At 43.8% G+C, this 27,348-nt stretch overlaps 1 protein-coding gene across 2 annotated transcripts in view; it reads right to left on the bottom strand.

Annotated features, from left to right (window-relative positions):
• LOC126481227 (nephrin-like) overlaps nucleotides 1–27,348 on the bottom strand; it is a 667,514-nt gene that overhangs the window by 492,091 nt on the left and 148,075 nt on the right. The window contains exon 1 of one of the 2 annotated variants that reach the window (XM_050104834.1): nucleotides 10,832–10,969. The exons of the other annotated variant lie outside the window; for it this stretch is intronic. Within the exon in view, the coding sequence (XP_049960791.1) occupies nucleotides 10,832–10,889 (58 nt within the window). The 5' untranslated portion in view covers nucleotides 10,890–10,969. Of the gene's footprint in view, nucleotides 1–10,831; nucleotides 10,970–27,348 lie in introns of those variants that run through there. 2 annotated transcript variants of the gene reach the window in all.

Below are 27,348 nucleotides of genomic sequence, written 5' to 3'. Positions count from 1 at the left end.
TAAAGTCCTAGTTAGAAGCAATATACTTCTTGCAATTTCTTTTTCCAAGGGGGTTGGGATTTGGGATAGGACATACGGGATTCCAGAATGAGATTTTCACTCTGCAGCGGAGTGTGCGCTAATATGAAACTACCTGGCAGATTAAAACTGTGTGCCGGACCGAGACTCGAACTCGGGACCTTTGCCTTTCGCAGGCAAGTGCTCTACCAACAGAGCTACCCAAGCACGACTCAGTCCCCGTCTCCTTTCTTTCCGGAGTGCTAGTTCTGTAAGGTTCGCAGGAGAGATTCTGTAAAGTTTGGAAGATAGGAAACGAGGTACTGGATGAAGTAAAGCTGTGAGGACGGGGCGTGAGTCGTGCTTGGGTAGCTCAGTTGTTAGAGCACTTGCCCCCGAAAGGCAAAGGTCCCGAGTTCGATTCTCGGTCCGGCACACAGTTTTAATCTACCAGGAAGTTTCACATACAGGATTGTTCGTAAGTACTTCCAGGGATTCAGAAGACGACTCCGCAAAAACTAAAAGTCAGATTGAAAACAGACACACATCAGTGGGCAGAGTATCTCTCCAAATATGTAGCCCACACTACAGCTGCTCAATATGAGCTTCATTTTTGAAGTGGCAAACGGTCACCGTGGATAGAAGTCGGTGACACGATGTGCTCGGAAAGGCGCGAAGGCAGCACGCTTTGCGAATCTGCTGTTAGGGTTGCCTATCTACAGGTACGTACTATTTAGATGTGACAATACAAAGACGAGAGTTAACGATGAAACTAGAGAACAGCATAATCTACAGGTGCAGTAGCTAATTATAAGAATTCTGGTAACCATTAGCAGGCTTCCCTTGCCAGTGGGACATTGATACATAGCAGTAGCATGTAACAAAATTTATATGCCTCTATCATGAGACACACACGTCACGTTGGTACTCAAATGGTTAAAGCGAGCACACGGAGTTCATTTCTGATCTCTAGCAGAAGGTGCCGGCGGCGGCGGAGGCGCACAGTGCGCACTAGCGCTCCTCCCGGCGGCTGCGCGCAGACAAGGGCTGCGCCGCGGCCATCTGGCGCGGCTTCCTGCTGCAGCGAGCCGCCTTTGTGAGCACAATGCGGGTCGCCGCAGCGCGTGGCCGACGCCAGCCGTGCGCTCACTGGCAGGGGACACGAGGGAAATGGCGCGTGGCCGCGGGGCGCTGGAGCACTGTGCGCCAGTGGTAGCGAGGGGGCGACCTCGCTTAGATCGGCGCTGGTTAGACACTTATAAAACCTGTACAAACTGTACTACACGGGCTTCCGAGGTCGATGCCTTGATAATTACAGTTGTACCGCGTTATTGTATAAAATACTTTGATTAAAGACTGTAGAACCGATGTTTCGACCGTATTAAAACGACCTTCCTCAGGTCAAGACTGGTTTTGGTGGAGGGAAGGAGCCTCTGCTTACTGCACACGATCGGTGTCAACGAGTCACACTCGTGAAACAATTTTGGCTCTAGAATGACGAAAGGGAGAGGACAGGAAAGAAGTTGTTCGTAGACTGTTCAGCTTCTTATTGACTGATGACAGTGCGCAGATCAACGTTTGGTTTCTGGTGGGCACATTTTCTTTCTCGGCCGCTTGAAAATGCACTCTATATCTTTCTGTTTAGGCTGTCACGAGCGAACACGGATCTGTCTGGGTTTAAGGCAGCATCCCCAGTTTTGTTCGAAGCTAAGGTGTTATTCCATGGAAAGTAGCATGTAATCTCAATACTAGATTTAAGGTCCACAACAAGAGAATAATATACGACTGCAAATATACTGCCTGGCCAAAAAAACGAAGTACCCGGTCGCCGCCTCACCCACTGACGGTGTTCATCCGGGGAGGTGCAGAAAACGATTCTTCACTAAACTGAACGCCATGCTATTCAATAGTAAGCCACGCTCTCCGGTCAGCCGCCACGGAAGCCTATCCTTCGGCTGGTAAAACCCCGGCCCGGATGCAGCTAGTCTCCAACCAGCGGTACGGTATGTCACAGAATGTTGTACTGAATCCACTATTTGTTCTAGGATGGCAGGCACCGATGTGAATAGGTTACAATGTGGTTGGTACACAATACTGTGACCCACTCTAGTGGTGGCCAGACTTGGTAGACCGAAAACTTGATGAAGAATATGCCTGCCCTCACATTTCCATGCGCTGCAACAACAGGCCACTGTTACTCCGAATGCCCCACGGGTTTAGATATTGCAGACCAAAAGGTCGCCGGCCGCGATGGCCGAGCGGTTCTAGGAGCTTCAGCCTGGAACTGCGCGACCGCTACGGTCGCAGGTTCGAATCCTGCCTCGGGGATGGATGTGTGTGATGTCCTTAGGTTAGTTAGGTTTAAGTAGTTCTAAGTTCTAGGGAACTGATGACCTCAGCAGGTAAGTCCCATAGTGCTCAGAGCCATTTTGAATCAAAAGGTCACTACTTCAGTTGCTTCTGACGCTCTCCACATGACTATGCCGTATCTCCGAGTCCTTCACAGTCATCACTCAACATCTGACACTGTTCACGCCCCTTATATAGCCTACCCGGTATGGGGACAACAATAATCACGAAGAACATTAATGCACTTCGGTCGCATTGCCACGTGTCACAAACAACTGCAATTCTGAATAAAACCTTCAAAATCGTCAATTAGAATAAAATTGTCCGCCATCGTCGTCAGGAGTAAAACTACTGACTGCCGTGATTGGCACGATTTCTCGGTTACATACCTACGGTTACGTCCTCCGGCACCAATCACAGAGGGCCGAGACGACGCGTACGCGGAAGTTGAGTTGGGCAGCTCTTAGCAGCTAAGGCCCGCTGGCGTCATGTGGCGCTAGGGGGCGCCACGTTTGAAACTGTCGCTCCCGCTTCCCTACAGGCCTCAAGCATCCGTCGTTGCATCCTTGGGACATCCAGAGCCCGCCCCCACGACTGCAGTGTGCACACGTGGTCTCTGTTGAAATGGTCTCAATCCATGTCTCTGCCGTACGCGTCCTAACTTGCCCAACGGTATGGCAGGAAAGCCGCCGGCTTGCCATCCTTCTCCGTCTCGAGGGTAAATTTCATGTTGGGATACATGAATTGTTGAAGTGTACTTTTACCGCGACGCCATATCAGGATGGTGTCATCGACGTACCTTAGAAAACAAGACGGACGCAACACCGCATAGTTCAGAGCCTGCTCCTCAAGGTGCTCCACCGGCCGCTGTGGCACAGCGGTTCTAGGCGCTTTAGTCCGGAACCGCGCTGCTGCTGCTACGGTCGCACGTTCTAATCCTGCCTGGGGCATGGACGTGAGTAATGTCCTTAGGGTAGTTAGGTTTAAGTAGTTCTGAGTTTAGGGGACTGATGACCTCGGATGTTAAGTCCCATAGTGCTTAGAGCCATTTGAACAATTTTTTTATGGTGCTCCAAGAAAAAATTCGCGACTGCACGAGACAGTGGTGAGCCCATTGCTGTAACATTCATCGCGGTACAAGAAGCACGTTGTCGCTAGAACACGACGAAACAACTTGACGATTCTAGCTGTAAACTGTTGGGCCAAAAGATACAGCGTGTCTTGTACTGGTACTCTCGCAAAAGTTGTTGGGTTCCTCTATGCATCCACATGCAAGTGAATTGAGCGTTCTCTGTTCCCCTTGCCCTAGGCCTCTGGAATCAGGCTGCATGTGTGATTATGTTTTATTGTATATTTCTGATTTCCCTTATGTAAATATGTATTAAGGGACCACTTAAAGAATGTCATAGGATTCTTGTGTTTGTTTAACTATGTGCACATCTTGTCCTTATAAGTGTATGGCAATGTGTAGATAAGTGTTCTTTTGACTGTTTATCGACACGAGTCCTTATTATTGCTTAATTAATTTGCGTTGTGATTAATAAATATATTTTTACTCTAACGCACCCGCCCGTTGCACAGTCCCTCTTTCCAATCGGTACTGTGTTCATACCCATGAGGTCTATATGTGTATCTTAAATTCTAAGATACTTCTCCAGAAGGAATCGTGATTAGGGAGGAATTTAACGAACTTAAAAATGATATACGATACATGGTGCCTCCTTCTCTCCCACTCTTCCCCTCCGATGCCTGTAGATTATAAACAAGTATCATCGTAGTTATCATCGCGCATAAAAATAATAAGTTACTTTAATTAATGGGCTAGATCAGTCGTAAGAACATTGTGATGGACATGCAAGGGTATGAACGTAATATAGACGAACGTAAATTCGATCCCAGACAATCGTAGAGAAACGAACAAACATAACTAGCCACCAACAGAAAACTTAAACACCCGCCTCTTCCCCACGCCACTCTTCAAAGTGACTCTAGACTACAGCGCGAAACTATATCCGATGCTGAAACCATAAATATGGAACACTATGGATACTTTTACACTTGAAAAGTATCTACTTTCATAATTTCTGAGTATTAAAGGCATTTAAAAGTCGTCTATGCATTAATAAGATTAATAACTGTAAATCACCTACACTGTCGCCACACAAATTAGGAATTTAACTTCCAATAACTCTACTCTTCGTTGAAAAGCAGAGTGCTTTGGTCTTTGAGATTACTTTCCAGTACCATTTTGGTGATCTTTCTTTTTAGTTCAACTTCATTATCCAATCGTAATCCACAACAAGAATCTTCGCAGATAGTTTAAATACATGTAGGCCTCCACTTCTTAAATATTTATATTTATTTCATTGTTAAATGAACGTTAACACTTTCCCAGCAAACTGAATGTTGAAACAAATTTCTGGCTTGCATCCGGTCGTCGTTTATTTCATACCATGATATATCGACTAGACGTCTGCCAATCATATTCATGCGAGCTTCGATGGTCATCTGAAGATAAATTAGAAGCAGACTATCACTGCAACAAGGGAATTTCTGGCCAAGAGAAGTCTACTGGTATCAAGCATGGGCCTTAATTTGAGGGAGAAATTTCTGAGAATGTACGTTTGGAGCACAGCATTGTATGGTAGTGAAACGTGGACTGTGGGAAAAACGGAACAGAAGAGAATCGAAGAGTTTGAGATATAGTGCTACAGGCGAATGCTGAAAATTATGTTGACAGATAAAGTAAGGAATAAGGACGTTCTGCGCAGGATCGGAGAGGAAAGGAATATGTGGAAAGGGACAGGATAATATGACATATGTTAAGAAATTGAGGTATAACTTCCATGGTACTAGAGGGATCCTTAGAGGGCGAATACTGTAGGGGAAGACAGAGACTGAGGTACATACAGTACATAATTGGGGACAAGTGCTACACTGAGACGAAGAGGTTGGCGCGGGAGAGGAAATAGTGTCGGGCCGCAACAAACCAGTCAGAAAACTGATTGGCCCAAAATGTAAATAAATAAATAAATATACAGTTCATGTTGAGTTTTCCGTCACAGGGTGCACAACGATGTACATTTGTACCATAATTTACTTTCATCAGTTTTTTTCACTGAAGTAATATGAATTTTATTGACCATCTAGAATAAATCTGGCCTCATCAGTAAACAAAGCTATCTCAAAAACACTGGAAAGTTCTCGTGGAGTCAAATCGATGAAAATACCGCGTGAACGACTCAGCTGTTCTGTGTTCATTTCAGAGTTTGTTGCAGTCAGTACGTGTGAATATTGATTTTAGCAGTTTTACGGATTCCCTGTCGTTCGCAATGGGCTTACATGAACATTAGCCAATAGCTTTTTTAGGAATCACGTGTTTCTCGTGTGTTGCAGAACGTGTTTGCCACTGAGTGCATCTTTGTTCTGGGAAATACCAGCAGTAAATAGGCGAGCCTGTCAGGAACCGCTTTCGGCATCACTGTAAACAAAACACTTGAGGTCTCTCGCAGTGTCACAAGCCGCAGCCCTACAAACACACAGAGTGACTAATGCTGCGCTCCTCGCGGTCACGTTCTCGCTTCCCGAACACGGGGTCCCGGGTTCGATTCCCGGCGGGGTCATGGATTTTCACCTGCCTCGAGATGATTGCGTGTTTGTGTTGTCCTCATCATTTCATCATCATCATGAAAGTGGCGAGATTGAGCTGAGCAAAGGTTCGGAATTTGTACGGGCGCTGATAACCGCGCAGTTGAGCGCCCCACAAACCAAACATCATCATAATGCTGCGCTCTACGAAGTTAATGAGGCATGGCGGCAAAAACGTCTGAATGATTGTCATTTTTAGCCTTTAGCTTTACCGTAGAAGATGATCTATGACCCTGGTTTATAGGATTCAATAGTTTTTCCCAGTTTTATGTTTCACTCACATTGTGTTCATACATGTGAATTTCTAATGTTCTTTCATTCTGCATAGTTGTCTTTGCCTTCTTTGTTACTCTGTTGTTTAGGACAAAAAGGTATTTGGTAACCGGGAGCTCATTTTACCGTGATAGCTTACTCACGTTTTCAAAACGCTGTTATGAAATTTATTGGTTCAAATGGTTCAAATGGCTCTGAGCACTATGGGACTCAACTGCTGTGGTCATAAGTCTCCTAGAACTTAGAACTACTTAAACCTAACTAATCTAAGGACATCACACACATCCACGCCCGAGGCAGGATTCGAACCTGCGACTGTAGCGGTCGTGCGGTTCCGGACTGTAGCGCCTTTAACCGCTCGGCCACTCTGGCCGGCGTGAAATTTATTAACCACGTTTTCGTTTATTTTGCTTGGGACCAAACTTGGTCGTTCCGAAACAGGATGGACGCTGAAACCATCTATTTTGTCCTTAGAGTGTGCTGCCGTCATGATTTATCAAATATTATTTTAAAATGTGTATGAAAGAAATACGTAACTAGAATTTTAATGGTAGCACATCCTGAATATTAAGCTGAACAATCTTCGAATAAGAAGCGAAATACTGCGTTTCGTTCTTCGTAACTTTGCCTCTAATAACGTTGAATGACAGAAGTGACATTCATATTAGTGGCATATAAGCTGCAGTTAAAATTTGTGTGCCGAACCGGGATCCGAAACAAGTCGTCTGCTTTTCGTAAAGATGGAAGCTGGAGATTTAGCTCCGAGGACGAGGAGGTAATTGGAAGCGAACTTCGATCTCGCACAGGTACGAGTGGGAAAGGAAATAGACCGTGTACTTTTGCGAGGAACCGTTCCGGCATTTGCGTCAAGCGATACAGGGAAACAACAAAACCTAATTCTGGATGGCTGGATAGGTATCTGATGTGCCTCTTGTCGGGCAATACGCTGGCAACTGAGCTATCCGATAGCTCTCATGGACCGACTCATAGCTTCAAACTGTTGCTAAGAATTTGGCATATTGTGAATTTTAAAATATATATCGTGCGGAGTATTGAACGACGACCGGCTGCAAGCCCGAAATTTGTTTGAACATTTGACATATTGTCAAACAGGAGCATGCGACGTTATAAACGTCCCTACAGTAATTTACTCTGTCAAGATTGCCTAATTACTACTACATTCACATTACCGATTTCGGCAGTTTATTGCCATCGTCAGATGTAATAATTAATCAGATAACAGCTTGCCATGATATATAAAACTCAAGTTATACACATTCAAAACGTCACGAATTGCTACAAATTATGTCGTCATATGATTAAGGAGGCTGAAGCTGTGTGAGGATTAATTACGATATCTGAAGATAGCAATGAATTGCTAAAACTGATGGTTGTAGGATATAGGCGATGTTGACATACTAACTTCTTATGCAAGATGTAATAAGAAGTATTCCTTATTTCGAACGGTGGTAGTATGGAACAAACAAGAAAAAAATGACGAATAAACTGAACTCTAAAATACATGTCTTAAGAGCTTTGAGCACTTGTCCATCTTACTGTGAAACTGATCTCTTCTACTGCAACCTCTTCGCTATTACGATAGATCTGCAGGATGCAGTAAACAAATGAACTAACAAAAAAGAGCAATAATTATGCAGATGGTATCGTGCACTCTGGATTTTTTCCGCATACAGGACACGAGCTCGACAGATACTTCCATTCGTCAGACCGAATTTGCCATTTTGCCATTTACCATGTGGAATAAAGTCTGACTTTATGCTGGTAAGTGCAAAGATAAATATAAAATATAAAAGCATTTTACAAATTTATCGAGACAAAAACTGGCTCGATTGGAACTACGGTATACGCTGCACTTACCCAAAACTGTGAACACGGTTTACAGCTGTATGTTTCCTTATTTTATAATATTTATGGACAAAAACCGAGTAATGCGTCCCCATTGGTTTACTGCAATCTGTAGGTCGTTCGTATTAGCAAAGAATTTACAGCGGAAGAAACGTGTTTCACAGTAGTAAAGAGCAACAAGTGCTTATAGCTCTTAAGCTATGCGTTTTAGACCCATATTTACTTGAATGTTTTTCTTGCTTTGGTCTGTATTAGGCCTACCACCTCTCAAAATATGGAATACCTTTTTTTAACTCCCTGTGTAAACCCCTTGCTAGGTAGTTTCGAAGAGGTGAAAAGTTTTTAATAGTAAGCCGAAGCTTTGAGTCTGTCCGAGAAATGGAGTAGGATTGAACATTAGGAACTGCGCTCTGTACAAATGCCAATTATCCTGGTTCGCGTCCATGTCCAGCACACAATTTTGTCACAAATTCTGATGCGTAATCTTAATCCTCATACTCGGAATGGACAACAATACGAGAGAAACACCATAAACACTACACATTACCATGCTTGCCGGCCGGAATGGCCGAGCGATTCTAGGCGCTACAGTCTGGAACCGCGCGACCGCTACGTTCGCAGGTTCGAATTCTGCCTCGGGCATGGATGTGTGTGATGTCCTTAGGTTAGTTAGGTTTAAGTAGTTCTAAGTTCTAGGGGACTGATGACCTCAGAAGTTAAGTACCGTAGTACTCAGAGCCATTTGAACCATTTTTGAACCACGCTTAATATGGTGCAAAATAGTGGCAGCTTCAGATAACGATGACGGAGATGGATAGCGATCACCCATGCTACTTTCTGATGTGGACGGTAAAGGCTCAGTAATATTGAGATCGCGTGATCGTGGTGGCCACCGAAAATGCGACCATTCATTCTCGTGCTCACAGTACCAGTCCTGGACGATGCGAGACGTGTGAACAGGGCCCTGTCGTCTTGGAACACAGCCTCAGCTTTCAGGAACAAACACTGTATTTTGGAATGTGTCTGATCAGCCAAAATAGTCACATAATCCTTGGCAGTAATGCGGCCTTGAAGAACAGCCGTGGGGTCAATGGATACCATGGGATACGGCTGTTCAAATCATCACCAAACCCCTGTCATATATGGCTCTTAAGACGTAAAGTAGGCCATAAATGACGGTCCATAGTTCAGGTTTCATGGCTTCGGTACCGCGTTATCACATAACGCGAATTTGCATCACTGATGCGTGGTTTTGGAATTCCTGCTCGCTGTATAATTTCCAGCCTATAGAGCTACCTTCATGTTGTTTTTGTGCTGACCGGGTTGTCGATAGTGACATTCATTTCTGCAGTGACTTCCGCAGTTGTCGTCATCTTCATTTTCGTCAGACACCCCTTAAATGGCCGTCAGTCATGATCACTTTCGTCCGCTTTGTGACTTAACGGATGGTATTTCCCGCCGTTCCTGTAGCCGATGTAAGTCTTCGATACAATGCCTCTGGAAACATCAAAAAAATGGTTCAAATGGCCAACAGAAGACTACTAGTGTCAAATGGTTCAAATGGCTCTGAGCACTATGGGACTTAACTGCTGTGGTCATCAGTCCACTAGAACTTAGAACTACTTAAACCTAACTAACCTAAGGACATCACACACATCCATGACCGAGGCAGGATTCGAACCTGCGACCGTAGCGATCGCGCGGTTCCGGACTGTAGCGCCTAGAACCGCTTGGCCACTCCGGCCGGCTGGAAACATCAGTTTTCGATGTTGCTATGCAACAGTCATGCAGTATTTTTTAAAGGAACACTCCGCCATTTGCCTGTTTTACTGTTTATTTAAGTACAACCCGTGTCCTGCAATACCTGTTAAAGACATAAAACCAAACACTTAAAAATGACATAAAGGCCGTATCCTGGGATGTACTTAAATAAACAGCAAAACAGTCAAATGGTGGGGTGTTATTTCAAAAACAAGCATTCCGGTTCCCGTTATTACAGAAGCACCCACCATGCGAGGAAAAACAATTTGCCGACGTTAGAATTCACTTAGGACCGCGATGGTGCACTGACAGCCACACAGATCATTGTTCTGCCAAGACTGACACTTGCAACGTATTGAAAAGATTGCACACTCGCCGTTCATGGCCAAACAGAATGCACTACCTGCAGGCTTGGATAGTACCTGGATTTATATAGGCATGAGTTTCTCACGGTGTTTCCGTATTTTCGTCCAATATTGTAAATACACTGTTACATGGATGTCAGTTTAAAAAGATGATAAAGTCCCATACTCCATGACAGAGCGTAGGGGAACGATGCAGGTGAAACGCACCGCCGTACTAGGCAAGGTCCTAGTGGAGGTGGTTTGCCATTGCCTTCCTCCGACCGTAATGGGGATAAATGATGATGATGATGATGATGATGATGAAGACGACACCACAGCTCCCAGTCATCACGAGGCAGGGAAAATCCCTGACCCCACCGGGAATCGAACCCGGGACCCTGTGCTTGGAAAGCGAGAACGCTACAGCAAGACCACGAGCAGCGGACAGTTTAATAAGAAAAAACAGGAAATATGACTTTTTTCTTTAGAAAATTGAGTGGATATTAGCAGTTTCGTACTTAGAGGCACAAGCAAATAAAATAAGCAATAAAAGCTGAGCCGAGAGGTGAAAATCAGCTGTGTTGCACACAAACCTTCGTCCTCTGTCCAGGGGGTGGGCAGCCGCTTGTACGGTGGCATGAACCACCCCATGACGTCATCGTGCTGGGACAGGCAAGCGCTGGAGCGGTCGTTGCGAGCACGCGGCCGCGCAGAGGTCCACCACAAACTGACCACGGCTTGGCGGACGGGAACTTTTTAACTGGCGTATCCGCTCGGCTCAATGATGTCACAAACAAGCCGCTTGCCCAACGCCAACGCCGCCGCCGCCGCCACCGCCACCGCCGCCGCCGCCGCAGCCGCCCTCTGCGGAAATAGCCGCGGCTTCCAGGAACGAAACCAACCAGCATAGCGGCAGAGCCCGGCCCCGTTTGCCGTCTCCTTCCCACGCCAGCCCTGCGGCTCGTCTTCTCTCCAGCGGTGCCCGCGGCAAATGGAAACAGAAGCGGAAGGCCTTATTCCGGTACGTCCGCTGCAGAGCCGTTGTAACCCGGGCGCTACGACCGGCATGTCCAGAGTCGAAAGGTATCGCGTTGCACGCTCCGTTCCGTGCCGGCCGGCATTCCCCAGCTAGGGACTTCTCCCGGCCTGACTTAGAGCGCTGCCCAAATTAGTAGCACGGTATCGTGTTCCTCGTAAAAGGGGTAAGCGCGGCTCCCCTAACGGTAGCCTCATCCACTAGCCCACGTCAGATGCAGAAGAAGCAGGGATTTCGTTTCTTCTTGCTTACTAAACTGGGAGGAGGGCAATATTTGTTTCTCTTACTACCTCCTTTATTATTGTGGTGTGTGGGATTCTCATTTTCAGTTGCATTATAACATATCCACTGTTTCCTGACAACAGCAAAGTGCAGGATCCGGCTGCAGGATAACACTTTAACAAATTTATTTTTTATAATTAATTTTAGTTTTTGTATTGAAACGGAACTTGTTGTACCGTTCCAATGTTTTATTAAATTGCTAGCATACAGAGATTATTGGCAAGAGTTTCTTCTCTTGCAGGTAATACCTCAGTTGGTGTCCAAAAGGAGGGAATGGACTAAACAGGGTTATTTATTGAACTTTTTCTGTTGTGTACCACGTTTCCCATTTTCCTTTCCTTTGTGCGGCCTGGACGGTATAAATGAGTGAGTGTGTGAAATAGCAGAAAGCTTTAGGCACAGATTGTAACACTACATGAATGGTCGTTCTGGGGTAGGGTAGTACCAACCCCCAAGCGTGAACAAGTTTAGCAGAGACCAAGTTTGCAGGTCAGGGCAAAGATGACACGAAGCGCGCGTATTGGCTCTGTCAGGTTGGCGCGCCACCCCCACCACGTTTGTAAGCGGAACGGTTAGGCGAATTCGGTTGGAAGGGCACTTGTTCCTGGGTCGTGGTGCTGGACAGACGTGGAGACGCAGCTCTCGTTTTGGTAATTTTAGCATAGGTATTAGATTGCCTGAAATCTGCTCTGTAATGAAGTCCAGATGTTGAAATCAGGCGCGAAATTAGCACTGAACCCCATAAGGGAATTGATTTTCTTAATTTACTCGAATTTCAGTAGACCTTGCGTTAGTGCCTTGTTCAGGCAACGCACCATGTGCCTTAAGCTCACGGTCACGTTATTGCTCCGTGCTTAGCGGAAATTCACTCATTCAATGTATTTTAATCTGCTCTTCCATTTACAGTAATATTTTGGGGGTTTTTATTTCTTTTCCATATGTTTTCTTTGTGAACTTGCTTTCGCGTCACGTGGTCAGTTGGAGCAACTGCCGCATTGATAAATTGTAGTTTCGGTCTGAAAATGTATTGTACACGATGAATAATCATACGATAGTGAGCGAGTGTAAAATAGGGAAGGAATAATCGTGTGTGTCCATATTTTTCTGGGTTTCTGTTGGCTATTGAAACTTGGCCATGTGGGTTGAACAGCACTGAAGTGATGTTTCTTGTGCACACCCATAACGAGTTGATTTGTTGGCGATGTTGTGCGTTAAGTAAAATACCCGTGCCACTAGGAAAAGTATTGGGTTTTAATGCCCACTGATTTGACAAAGATTTGCGTAATACTCTTCCACCCTGACCTAGTTTTGCTTGTATTGTCTTTGTGGAACTTGGTCTGAGTAATGTATAGTAGCTGAATGTAATAACTGAGGGTTTAGGTATAATTAGGTATAATTGTATAGAATTACATTGAAGCCAGGTCTGCGCTCCTCTGTCCCATTCCATAATTACGTGGCGAAACTGAACCATGTTAACTAGAGACGTGTTTTAATGATGTACATTGCAAGAGAAACACGACTAGTTGGTGAAATAGCATCGGTACTGAATAAATATCAATTAATCTCTACGCTCTACTGATTATTTAGTCCTTCCATCATAAAGAATAGGTAGCAGTCAGTACCACAGTCTAATTCTGGATCATGAAAGCAAATAAAAGCTATTTAATGCCTATTAAGCCCTGTATAGATGCCTTCTGTAGTGGTTCAAAAAAATGCGTTATCCGTTGCGTTCAAATTTCTACCGGTTCGTTAAAACCTTCCGCTAGAAATTATTAATACCCAGCAATAACTCGCAGGGGCCAGTAATTTCGTGGACCACACGAATGTAAGAAACCATTTACTACAGGCAGTAGCTTGCAGGAGCCGTAGGACATGTCAAGCGACGGTAATCTACCTACTAGGTGGACTTTTACCACCACCAGTACTGGAAGGTTACGTTGCAATATTTCTCAAACATTACAAATACAACCTAGTTCAATAAACATACAGCATAAACAAGAATGCGTTGCAATTCAGGAGCGAGAAATGACATAATCAAAGTGGCAGCTGTTCTTATCCAGGCATTGTTAAGGCGAGTGAAAAAATTGTCCTTACACGTTTCGAATACAGAAAGGGGAATTTCTCTACGAACGACGTCTTAAAGATCTTCAGGAGTCGGTAGTTTTCCAAAGCAAACCAGAGATTTCAGATAGCTCAATAAGAAATGATGGCGCGGAGAAAAATCCGGAGATCGAGGAGGCCATTCCATGTGCCCATGCAAAGAAATGAAGCGATCTGGAAGATGTTTCTTTAGAAAAGCAATGGGTTGTTTCGAGGTATGGGAAGTAGCCCCGTCCTGCTGAAAGCAAACATAACCAAAGTAAATGTGATATCTTCTCAATTCTGACATAAAAAATTATCGCAACATCGTAAGGTAACATTGTGAGTTCACAGTCACAATGCGACAATTTTCTCGGAAAAAGTAGGGCCCAATGATGGAAAATTGGGCCTGTCGTGGAGTTTTCGTGAATTATTTTCCTGACAGTACCGGTAACTTCGTTTATTCACAGCATCCGATAAGTGAAAATGAGCCTCATCACGCGCTGTTTGTTCAAAAATGGTTCAAATGGGTCTGAGCACTATGGGACTCAACTTCTGAGGTCATCAGTCCCCTAGAACTTAGAACTACTTAAACCTAATCAACCTAAGGACATCACACACACATTCATGCCCGACGCAGGATTCGAACCTGCGACCATAGCGGTCGCGCGGTTCCAGACTGTAGCGCCTAGAACCGCTCGGCCACTCCGGCCGGCGCTGTTTGTTGTTGCGGCCTTCATTCTGAAGACTTGTTTCAGCCAGCTCTCCAGGCTACTCTATCCTGTGTGAGCCTCTTTATCCCCGAATATCCACTGCAACCTACATCCTTCTGAATATGCTTACAATATTCATCTCTTGGTCTTCCTCTAAGATTCTTACTCCTCCACCATTCCCTCCAGTACTAAATTGGTTATCTTTTGATGTCTCAGAATGTGTCATATAAACCAATCCCTTCTTTTGGTCAAAGAGTGCCACAAATTTCTTGTCTCTTCCCGTTCTGTTGAGTACCTCCTCATTAGCTGCGTGATATACGCAACTAATCTTAAACATTCTCCTATAACACCACATTTCAAAAGCTTCCGTTCTCTTCTTGTCTAAATAGTTTATCGTACGAGTGTCACTTCCATACATGGCTACACGCCAGACGAATACTTTCAGAAAAAACTTCCTAGCGCTTAATTGTATTTTCGGTGTCAACAAATTTCTCTTTCTCATAAATGCTTTTCTGGCCATTTCTAGTCTATGTTTTTTATCCTTTCTGTTCTGGTCATCATAAGTTATTTTTCTGCCCAAATATCTAAACTCATCTAATGCTGTAAGTGTCTCCTATCATAATCTACATCACTTGCATCACCTTATTTGATTCGACAGCATCCCATTTTCCTTTTTTTGCTTTTGTTGACGTTAATTTATATGCTTCCTTTCAGGACAATGTCCATTCTGTTCAGCTGCTCTTCCAAGCTCTTTGCTCTTTTTGACAGAATTGCAATTTCATTGGCAAACCTCAAAGTTTTTTTTATTTCTTTTCCCTAAACTTCAATTCCTGCTCTAAATTTTTCTTTTGTTTCCTCTACTGCTTGTTCAACGTTCAGATTGAATAACATCGTGGATAGGCTACAGCCTTGTCTGACTCCCTTCTCAACCACTGCTTCCCATACATGCCCCTAGATTCTTATAACTCCCATTTGATATCCGTACAAGCTGTAAATATCATTCACCCCGTATGTCCTATCCCTGCTACCTTCAGAGTTTTAAGGAAAATATTCCAGTCAACATGGTCAAAGCCTTTCTCTACCCCTACAAATGCCATAAACGTAGATTTGTCTTTCATTAACCTATCTCGAGTGTAAGTGGTTCAAATGGTTCAAATGGCTCTGAGCACTATGGGACTTAACAGCTGTGGTCATCAGTCCCCTAGAACTTAGAACTACTTAAACCTAACTAACCTAAGGACATCACACACATCCATGCCCGAGGCAGGATTCGAACCTGCGACCGTAGCAGTCGCACGGTTCCGGACTGCGCGCCTAGAACCGCGGGACCACCGCGGCCGGCTGTAAGTGGTAGGGTCAATATTGCCTCCCGTGTTCCTACATTTCTCCGGAATCCAAACTGATCTTCCTCGAGGTCGGCTTCTACCATTTTTTCCGTTCTTCTGTACAGGATTCGTGGTAGTGTTTTGCAACCAAGACTTATTAAACTGACAGTTCGGTAATGGTCACACTGTCAGCACCTGCTTTCTTTAGCATTGGAATTATTGCTTTTTTTTTTTTTTTTTTTTTTTGAAGTGTGAAGGTACTTCACCTGTCTCATACATCTTGCACACCAGATAGAAGTTTTACCACGGCTGGCTCTTCCAGGGCTATCAGCAGTTCTGACGGGGTGTCATGTAATCCCGAGGGTTTGTTTCGACTAAGATCATTTAGTACTCTGTCAAATTCTCCACGTAGTATCACATCTCCCTTCTCATCTTCATCTCAGTCCTCTTCCACTTTTATAATGTTGCCCTGAAGTACATCTCCCTTGTATAGTCCTCTCTATTTTCCTTCGACCTTTCAGTTTCCCTTCTTTGTTTAGGAATAATTTTCCATCTGAACTCTTGACATTCATACAGCTGATTCTCTTTCTCCCAAAGGCCTCTTTCATTTTCCTGTAGGCAGTATACATCTTTCCAGTACTGAAATATGCTTCTAAATAGTTACATTTTTCCTCCAGCCATTCCTGCATAGCCATTTTGCACTTGCTGTCAATTTCCTTTCTTAAACGTTTGTATTCCCTTTCACCTGACTCATTAGCTAAATTTTTATTTTTTTTCCTTTCATTTGTTAAAATCAGTGTCTCTTGCGTTATCCAAGGATTTCTCCTAGGCCTTATCATTTTACATATTCTATCCCCTGCTACCTTCACTATTCCGTCTCTTAATGCTTCCACTTCGTCTTCTACTGTATTCCTTCCCCTGTTTTAGTCAACTGTTGCCTATTGCTCCCTGTGAAACTTCCAGCAACCTATGGTTCTTTCCACTTATCCAGATACCATCTCCTTAATTTCGAACTTTATCCAATTTTCGTTTTCATCTATAGTTCAAAACCAGTAAATTGACGTCACAGTCCACATCTGCCCCTGGAAATGTCTTACAGTTTAAAGTCTGGTTCGGAAACCTTTGTGTTACCACGATATAACCAGTCTCAAACCTTCCAGTGTCTCCAGGTATCTTTCAACTATACAACCTTTTATTTATGATTCTTCAGTCAAGTGTTGGGAATGATTAAATTATGCTCTGTGCAAAATTCTACCAGGTGGCTTGCTCTTCCATTCCTTTCCCCGAGTCCACATTCATCTACCAATTTTTCTTCTCCTCATTTTCTTACTATCGATAACAAGTCCCATGTGAGAATAAAATTTTTAGGTACCTGAATAATTTCTTTTACATCATCATACATTTCTAGAGTCTCTCCATGATCTGTGGGGATAGTTGGCATATAAATGTGTACTACTGTGGTAGGCACGGACTTCGTGGCTTCTTGGCTACGATAATGCGTTTACTATGCTGTTTTATAGCCCTGTATGCATCTGACCAGAAATCTTATCTAACAGCAACTTATCCATTTCCCTTTCTGAATTTCCTAACCTACACGCCATTTAAGGGATCTAACATCCCACGCTCTGATCCGTAGAACGCCAGTTTTATTTCTCCTGATGATTGCATCCTCCTGAGTAGACACCGCCTGGATATGTGAATGGAGGACTATTTTATCTCCGTCATATTTTAACCATGGAGATAACATACCTTTTAACCGTGCAGTAGTGCTGCATTTCCCCTAGCTTTCAGCCGTTCGCAGTACCAGCACAGCAAGCCCGTTTTGGCTGCTGTTACAAGGCCAGATCAGTCAATCATCGAGGCCGTCGACCTTGCAAGTATTGGACAGGCTGCTGCCCTTCTTCAGGAACCACACGTCTGTCCGGCCTCTCAGTAGGTACTCCTCTGTTGTGGTTGCACCCACGGTACGGCTATCTATGTCGCTGAGGCATGCAAGCCACCCCACCGACGGCGAGTTCCATCGTCCGTGGGGTACATTATCAGAATAACGTCATTTTCCAACATTTACAGCATCCTTGCTGCAAACATATTCCTCCGTCATTCTGCTTCATTTTTTGAACCATCATGATTTTAAAAGGATGAAAGTGGAGGTGTAACTGCAGAAAGTGGCGAAATGACCTGTCTGAAATGCGCAAAGTGTGACCATGTCGTTCTGTTTAACGCCGAGGGTTGGCCTCCACAGCTTGTCGAACTTCCTTGACGTTTTCTGCTGTGATAACTGTCAGAAGTGTTTCAAGTCTCTCTGCTATTCCTGTTCTGAAGTTTTTAACGACTTTTATTACTGTAGGGCGACTTGGGACAGCACCGTGTCGACCAACACTGCATTGATGGCGAAGTCTTCTCTGCGTAATGTACTACCAAATGACCGGTTAAAACATACGTGTTATAGACAAATACACTCCATGTTAATGAAATGGCAACGAATAACGAATGTGTCTCAAACATTGCGCATGGGCTGCTTTCCCCGCCACTTAAGTTACGGCGGTCTCTAAAACGTAACATTTGTCTGCCTGACTCTTTACGTACCGAAGCAGAAGTAATGCAGGCCATTGTAGGTGCTACATCATTGTCAGTTCCCGATCCCATAGTGCCAGCGAAGTAAAAAGGTGTTTCTCGAAGATAATTACGAGGAGAGATCTCCTAACCAAATGTAAGTAAAGATGAAAATTATGTGATATGAGAGTCCGCCACATTTGTAATAGAGTACACAGTAAGCGTTGCCACAAAATCCAAATTGATCATTCCTCTTGCATTCTAGTAAATGTTTTATAACCACAATTTTTTCATAAACGGTGTGAACCAGAACCCCTCCTTGAGGCTCTAATGACTTAGTACTTGATTGTACACGGGTGACGTGTTTATACTGGAACAATATTTTATGAAGATGATTTCTAGCATAATCGAAAGCTCTCATGTTAATTTATAGCTCGCGATGTAGACAAATGAAGGTGACACTGAGAATTGAGACAACTGTTCCAAATAATTGACCATGTCAAGAGATATAAAATTTTAGAGGCTGTTCGGAGATGCTTTCCGAATATATTAGTATTATTAATGTGAGGGAACAATGGTGTCTGATTGCTCGATAAGACTAATTGCATTTTGTTTGTGATACACAGCCAGGCCATCAGTAGTTACTTGGGAAGTCGAAGGACTCGGCAGTGTGAACTGAACATCATTCACAACAACAACAGAATCTGCTTTACCTCCCGGTGTGGTGTACGATCAGAGCAACTTTAACAATACAGTAGCAAGGTGCAATGCAAATGATCGAGCTATAAACAATCAAGAGGATCCACTGTAACTCGACAGACAGGACTTAAACTGTGATTACTCCCACTAGTCAGGACATGCCTGAAAACACACTGGTCCAGTGACACCAACATTGGGTACATCTAAAATAAATACACAAGGTGTTTCCAGAAACATAGACCCCATTGAAGGTAATCTTGACTGGCAGAAAAGTCACAAATGATGACACAAATTACGTGACCCTCAGAAGTTCATAATACAAAAAAGTCCGTAATACATATTATTTCTCAAGTAAACATCTCTTTTTCTCGACACATACTAATCGTAAAGGGATGAATGAGATATCGCTAGAAAGGTTTACAATCGGCTTCTGACACTGAAAATTGATTTTGCACCAAATCTCTATTTTTGGAAAATTTTAACTAGAAACGTAAAAGGGCATCTTGGATGCCCAGCTTCATACCTATATTTTACGAAGCTAACTTACTAATCAGAAATAAGACACTATCTTTCAATATTATCTTATTACAAATACCATTTTTTTGTTTAATGTACTTATTAACTAGATAAATTTTACACGACAGTGTCATAAATAATAACCGTGACCACTGCGGTGGTCCATTATCTCTGCCCGTCGTACAAGTTGACTTTTCTAAATGAATATATTTCCGAAACTACAACCGTAATTGTCATTGTCGCCTTCAATTGTGGTTTACCTATTGCTACTACGCTCTAAAGTGCTTACTGTAACTAAAGATGTTTGTCGAGTTAATCCTACAGGTTATGTGGCCCACTTACAATCCCTTGTCTCTGTTCGTCGTACAAGGCGGGACAAACTTTCCGAAGGCAAAACACATTTTTGGGGATATGGAAATGTAGATGTAAAGATGTATCAGAAATTCATGATTATTATTTCACGTCGTTCGGTTTATTTTCATCGATGTTTTGTGCTGATTCTCACAAGTACTTTATAGCAACGATTGCATTTATTCTAAATACTGTCATTATCTAAAACTATAAGAGTGTGGAAGTTTCGCAAGGGTCCGCTGGTTATTAAATTCACGAAAAATTATAAATGTACTGGTACATACCCAGAACAAAGGACTGAAAAGTATCAGAGAGTTAAATCTGTCCCTGTCCAACCTTTCAAATTTTCCGACTGAACCAAACACCGCTGGAATTTGTACCATCAGGTTGGCTCAGCGAACGGTACGTGAAAGAGGACATCAACAAATGTTACTCATGCACATGTCCGCGCCACTAGGATCGGAGTATAATAATTCCAAAGCGAGAGCCACAATGTCACACTATGTTCACAATTAACCAACTTGAAACAGGTTCGCTTGGTTTAGTTCCTTGGCGGGGCTCTGTCGGCAGTTATAGCTCGTGCAGGATACTGTGGCCGATGCGCAGTGACCACTTTTCGTACAAAGCGCTGCTCGAGTACATACCCTTGTTTGGAAGTGGTGGCTGATACGTATTTTCCACCTTTCGGGCGGCCAGCGATGACAGAATCGGGGAGCGGACCCTGCAATCTGTCTCAAACGATTTTACAGAAACTATTCGGTAAAAAATTTCATTTTTCTTTACTTATAGCTTTACATGTTAGATGCATGGTGATGTGCACATCATTTAGAAAATATTTACGTAAAAGTAAGACACTGCGCGAAATTCGGAAAACTGTGTAATGAAAAACAGAGGTCACTATGGTTTTGCGTTTGGTGCATATTAGATGATATGTTGTTGATTATGACAGCTAACGTACAGATTTTTGTTTAGACTTGGTTAGAGGTATCTATCTGTCACCAATAATAAGCATACTCATTTACGATCGCGCCGCGCCAGTGATAAAGGCAGAGTGAAATAGCCATAACATTCCTCATATTTCGTAAACGGTTTCAGTTATCAAAAGAAGATTTTGGCTAATGATAGCACTCACACTTGGCTAATGATAGCACAGTGCAGAGACTGTCTGCACTGGAGATGGACAGCTAACTCCGTCAGACCGGTCTCGTACGCTCGGCCCGGCCAAACCCATTCTTTGCTCTCGGGCGGTACGCTCGCCAGCAGTCGACAGCGAATCCCGGATCCCTGGCAGCAGAGCGGCCCTGGACGGTGGTGGATTCTTCTTTCATATCGTTATTATGTAATGCTTCATTATCTACAGTGTTATTCCAATAAGTACAGACTTTTTCGGCGAAAGAATGTAATTTATAAATGCCAGTGATAGCTGATGAAACGAGAAATGCTATGGGTTTTCGAACAACGTATGTGAAGACATTACACGTTTTTTGTACCGAGGATGTGCTTTTTCATAAGCTACTGACTTCTCTTTTCCTCAGTCCTCAGTTCCTCAAGTCATAAAATTAATAAACTACTGTTTCAAAAGTATCTCGCAACTGTGTCTGTACACCACGTTAGTAAGTTGAGACAGTGTAAGCTCGGCGGTCTTCAGGAAAAAAAAAATTGACATGGCAACCTGAAAAATGAATAGGTTTTACTTGAAATTCGCCGCTAATGACACCTCACTGAAAGTTGGAAGTGGTTAGCAAGCCAGGCGAAAATAAATCGCTTCATCTTCGGCGGAATACTTTTTAGATACTAACGAAAGCGGAGGTGACAGTGGATCTTTTTGAATGGTCACCATGCAAGAGTGGGCATGGAGGGACCCCACTTAATATTTACAAGGAATGCGAACATAGGCTTCCCCTCCAGCGCTCGGCATTCCCCTACAGCGCTCTGAGCGACCTCCCACCACTCCTGCTCTCCCTACTCTTCTCCAGCCGACCACACATCTAGCTACCACGGCATTTTGCGCGCACTTTAGTAGGCTAGCTTAGGTGTTGAGGGTGTCATCTCGTGGCGGACGGCTCTCTCTCTCTCCCGTGAGTCGCTGCTCACACGGTCTCCTGTCGACTGCCGGACAGACGGAAAGTAGCCGAAATGATGTCTTCCGGATACCGATGTGCTGACCGCGATAGAGATCGGGCAGAGACTGTCTGCACTGGAGACGGACAGCTGACTCCGTCCGACCGATCTCGTCCGCTCGGCCCGGCCAAACCTATTCTTTGCACTCGGGCGGTACGCTCGCCAGCAGTCGAGAGCGGATCACGGATCCCGGGCAGCAGAGCGGCCCTGGACGGTGGTGGATTCTTCTTTCGAGAGAAGAGGGTCACGCACGTCACCAGCTGCCCGCTGGCGCACCGAGAGCTCGCCTCGGAGCCAGCGCACCTCCTGGCGCGCCTCCGCAAGAAAGGTGACGCATGTGCCGAAGAGCTATGGTGGACTGAGAGTGAGAAAAATGATAGGAAATCTTGAAACTCTTTGAAAAAACTGAATGGAGAGGGACCCACAAAGTATCGAACCGTCAAAAGACTCAAAGATGGGGAATGGGGTAGAGAGGCAGAGACAAAGAATCAGAATAAGGACAAACAGATGTACGTTTAATTAAATATTAGCTAAGACCGATTTATGTTTCAGTCCAGGTTGGGTGTTGAGAGAATGACTAAGAGGATGCTTTAAGGCACGGTAAATTTCTAGTTCTTCGAGAACATCAAGAGTTTTGCCCTTACGTTCCCTATGAAACGCTGAATGGTTGGATGAAATACTGGTAATAGGGGGACTCGCCTCAGTAAAATACGTACCCAGAGCTGAGTTAGAACCTGCACCAGATAAACGCTCTCTAAAGATGACCACAAATCTCTGCAAGTCTGACTTTATATAGGATGGTTGCGGGACCTCGACTCTTCAGCAGAAAATATCAAATCAATACACTTTCTGCTGTCTGTCTTCAGTTTTACTTTATTTTTGCTAACAGTTTCACATTAACTATGTGATCTACAGGTTCCCTGACCGATGTGTTGCAAGAATCCCAGCTCTTGTACAATCGAAATAAGGGCCAGCATACAGTCACTGGTATCCATAGACTTCTTTTTGACAAAACGATCCCTGCGATTAGCACTTGCAGCAGAATGCTCGAAATTATCCTGTTTTAAGTAAGTATAACATGACAGAAGAACAGCCAACAGCCACGTGGGGTATCCGCGTGGTCTAGGGTGGCTTTCAACAGTTCGCCCCCCCCCCCCCCCTGTTGGAGATTGAGTCCTCATTCGGGTGTGGGTGAGTGTGTTGTCCATAAGTTAGTTTATGATAGATTAAGTAGTGTGTATGCTTAGGGGTCGATGACCTCAGCAGTTTGGTTCCATAACATCTTACCACAAATTTCCAAATAAGAAAACAGTCTTCAAAACAGGCTGGGAGTAAACGTCTCTAGAATATGTTTGACTAAAGTAAAACCTGTAATTCACTTTTAGTTAAAAGGTACATTAAAATAAAGAAAAACAAAGCTCTTTTATATTGATCCACCAAGCATCGGGAAATGTGGTCCGCAAGAACGGCCCCTACATATGCTACTCACTGCACTTCCCTTTTTATAAGCAACCAGTGGGTACACACCCCAAGGGACAAACATGAACAGAGAAGTAACTTCTAAGTAAGATAGGTAAAAACTTAAGTTATTATACTACAACCTTACAGCGCAGAGAAAACAATTGTGATAAGTCGTGAATAGGCAGTAAAGTAAGTGGCCAAGCCAATACCTCGACTTAAACCTGATTGTAAAGAAGTTCAGTGGCCACACGAGGTTCAGCTTCAAATCACGGCGGAAACAGTAAATACTTAACCACCGAGCGGGACGGAAAGCTTTGGTGGAAGGAAGAGCCCAACGGTTGGCTGATGAACCTCACCTACGTTAAACGCGAGCTTGGCTTGTAAGTATAACCCACCAAAATACCTGCAGCAAGATTTGCCCCCGTAGTACGTACGAGCTTGTGGGCTCCAAATATCCAAAGAAAACGACTTGATAATTTAGTACACAATGTACCAGGAAACAAACTTTTGAACGTTACGAACACTGACACACTGACAATAATAAAAAAATTACAAAACCTCAATAATTAAAAAAATGAATCAAATCACAACTCTTATTACGTTTTTATTCGGCAACACGCTCCTCGAAGCGTGTGACCAGACACAGGAACAGGCAACAACAACAATAGGAGGCTAAACCGACTTCGGTATAGAAGCAGCAATGCACAAGCACGCCTAGAAGCGAGCCAGTCACAATTATCATCCTCAAAGCGGGGAGCAGGATCAATCATTACGAATGCTGCGTAGATGTAGATGTAGATGTAGTCTCGGCGCCAAAGTATCGAACTGAAAGTAGCTCGCCGAGCATCCAAAGGCGCTGTGCGGCGACGAACATCGGAAAACCTTGGAATCGCCAGGAGATGTGTGGATGACGACGACCCGCCTCTCACCTCCAAATCTGGTCGGCCAAAGGAATAATAGGTCATCCAGACAAACTTGACAGTCACATAGGCAGTAGAACAAACAGCCAGCCCGTTGCCCCACAGACCTGCGCTCTCCGTGCTGCTTCACTCAATGCCTCTCCCGGAAAACGGTCTCAAGTCAGTCGCGGCAAACATGCCACGCCCACTTAAAGCCAATGATCTTGTTTTACGAAACGTGGCGCGACCTGTCGGTCGTGCAACGTTTCAGTGACATTCAGAGACTACGTGATCCTATGCTAAAACTTATACAAGAGTATACCTGTGCCTAGCCGGCACATTTGGTACGTGATGTAATAAATATTTTCATAACGTTTGGTCAATATCCGAGTGGCGCTTCATGGCCCAACACTTCCAACTTACATCTTCGTGTTTATCAAAAAAAGTTTCAAAATTTTGAAAAAGAATCAACTCATGTTGATATCAGCAGTGAGCGATCTCGCTAAAAGAACTGGGAAATGTGAAAAATGCAATGCGAAAGTCAGAGCTGAAAGGCACTTTCACTCGCGTTATCGTATGTTTACTTAACAACGTAAATGAAACTTGGGCGGAGCAATCAAATTTTTCATTTTTTATAAATTTCCAGGCTACATTTGTGAATTGTTACCCAAATATTAAATCAGTTATACAACAGTTCCATTCTCTCCAGCAGATACAAAACGTCGGTAGTGAAAGTAGAACTTCATTTTAAGAGAGCACACCCTCACAGCTTTTGCTAAATGTAAACATCAGAAATATTAACCATGCAGCAACCAATTCGCCTTTTTGCATTCTACCGTTTTTCAAAAACGTGCTTTGGTGTACGAAATTATTAATGAAACACTTTGATGGAAAACAGTGTATATCGATGTTCATACCGTTAGTTTCTTCAAGTTTAAATATGCGAGGAATCGAGACATACTCTAAACCTCACTTGGAAACCGGACGAGCAGTGCACTAAAACAATCTTGAGGTGCGAGGCGTAATAACGAATTTATTATTTGCAAATGTTGAGAAAGACAAAATTATACTTTCTCAGTATTACATGAAAAATGCTTACTATTATACCAATTATTAGTGATTAAAGCCTTAAGAAGGAGAGATCAGTTAGCAGCTGTAATCTCAAAAATGACGTGAATAATTACATTATAGAGAACGAGAGAGCATCTTGTATTTTGTAGCCAAAATTACAACCACGAGCAAATGAATTCAAGATGTCTGAACTCTTCTCGCCACAGAGTGTGGAATAATTTGGCATGTCACGTGACTGGGACGTGGTAACTGTACCAGCCGTCGGCTTAGCAGTCCAATGCAGGGTGAAGACGCACTACATCAGAGCAGTTGGCCGTGTTATGATTTGCGATGGCCAACGAGTAGCATACTCTCACCTCTGAGGTCTTGTAGTCAGTAGGCTTTTCACTGTACACTGCATAAAGGATGTACTGAGATTGCCTCGACAAGCGGAGAACAGTGGCGGCTAGAATCTGATGATAGGGGAAACCACATGTTAATGGTAGAGGTTACCGTCGGCTATTGCGGACTCAGTTGTCGTGTGGACTGGCTACAGTATAGCAAAGCGCTTCCAAATTTCGTTGTGCACAAAAAAGTTGGTAATCAGCTATATCATTGAGGACCACGACTTTACTGTGGAGCAGCCAATACATTGTGTTTAGAGAAACGGGAAACTAACTTTAGTGTGCATTGCTGTTCCGACAGCAATTAAAATGCAGGTATCAGTCATAGGGGCTGTAGTTACCAGCGCCCTATCTCTTCTTTCGTGAGTAGAGGTCTAAACTCTGAAATGCCCCCTTTTCATACTACTGATCAAAATGTAATTCTACGCCCCACCCACACTCTGAATCAACTCGCGACAAATACGAGGTGGTTATCATAGAGTTCCGCAGACTTCCCTGACGGCGTGGCAAAACCTCAGTACCGTGTAGGACACACTTCTTGCCTGAGCCGTCCTGCCGCTCAGTAATGAGTTAGGGTCAGTGAGACCACGCTGATGAAGTTACGCCCTCGAACTCCCGAAATAAAAAGCGGACTGACACACGGCAAACGCCGCCAACGCCAGCTGGCGTCCTGCCCGCTCACCGAGTTAAAGCGCCGTTCAGCGCATCGTTACACAAACCACCAATTAGTGTGCGCGTTAGGATCCGGATACATGAGGTCCCAGACCTATCGTGCCTCTAATCTGCCACCCTCCTGTAAACACGCCACTGACATGAAATTTCAAATCTCCCCCTAAACCAAAGTAACAGGCGTCTGGCGTATTCACAGATTTCGGAAACTGCACTATCAAGACACGAATTACTTGCAATTATTTCCAGTTTGTAAATATATTGACGAATGAACCTCATAGTATTTGCAGAACTTCCATTGGCTTTATTACACATGTGTACGTCATAAATTTTGAATCATGTTGATATATTTATCTGTATGTATGGTACCATATAAACACGTCGTTGTTTGAATTTGTTGCCATAAACCTCGAAATGTGCTTCACCAGTTTAGTTCACATTATTGCACGATACTCTAATAAACGTTCGGACGGACATAGGCAACATCTTTTGTATTATGTGTGGTGTGTAAATACACATATATTAAATAAAGGGGAAACTTTTTTGGCAAAAATCTCGTGTAGTTTTTAATCAATTTGTTTTAGACTTTTACATGGTAACCTAATAAAAATTCGGACAGGCATAGGCAACACACACTGTCGGAAAGAAATTAGTACGGCCTTGTTTCCAATTCACTCAAGATTTATTGTTGCAACAGTGCGTAAGGAGTACATCCAATGATTACATTTACAGGTCAGTAGCAGAGGCGATTCTGATGTACGACGTTTCGACTCATTCTGAAACAACCATATTCATACGTGATGTAGGCACCACGGAGGGCAATGCAGGTGCTGAATCTGGCATCCAGTCGATCGTTATTCCGCGCCTGCTCGACCTGTTCACGTAGTTTTGTAAGAGTTGTTGGTTGACGAGTCACGCAAGTCTCTTCTCGTCCTATCATGTCAGACACGTG

Source organism: Schistocerca serialis, chromosome 5 (genome assembly GCF_023864345.2).
Source record: "Schistocerca serialis cubense isolate TAMUIC-IGC-003099 chromosome 5, iqSchSeri2.2, whole genome shotgun sequence".
Lineage (NCBI taxonomy): Eukaryota > Metazoa > Arthropoda > Insecta > Orthoptera > Acrididae > Schistocerca > Schistocerca serialis.
This window is presented reverse-complemented; position numbering and strand designations above follow the sequence as displayed.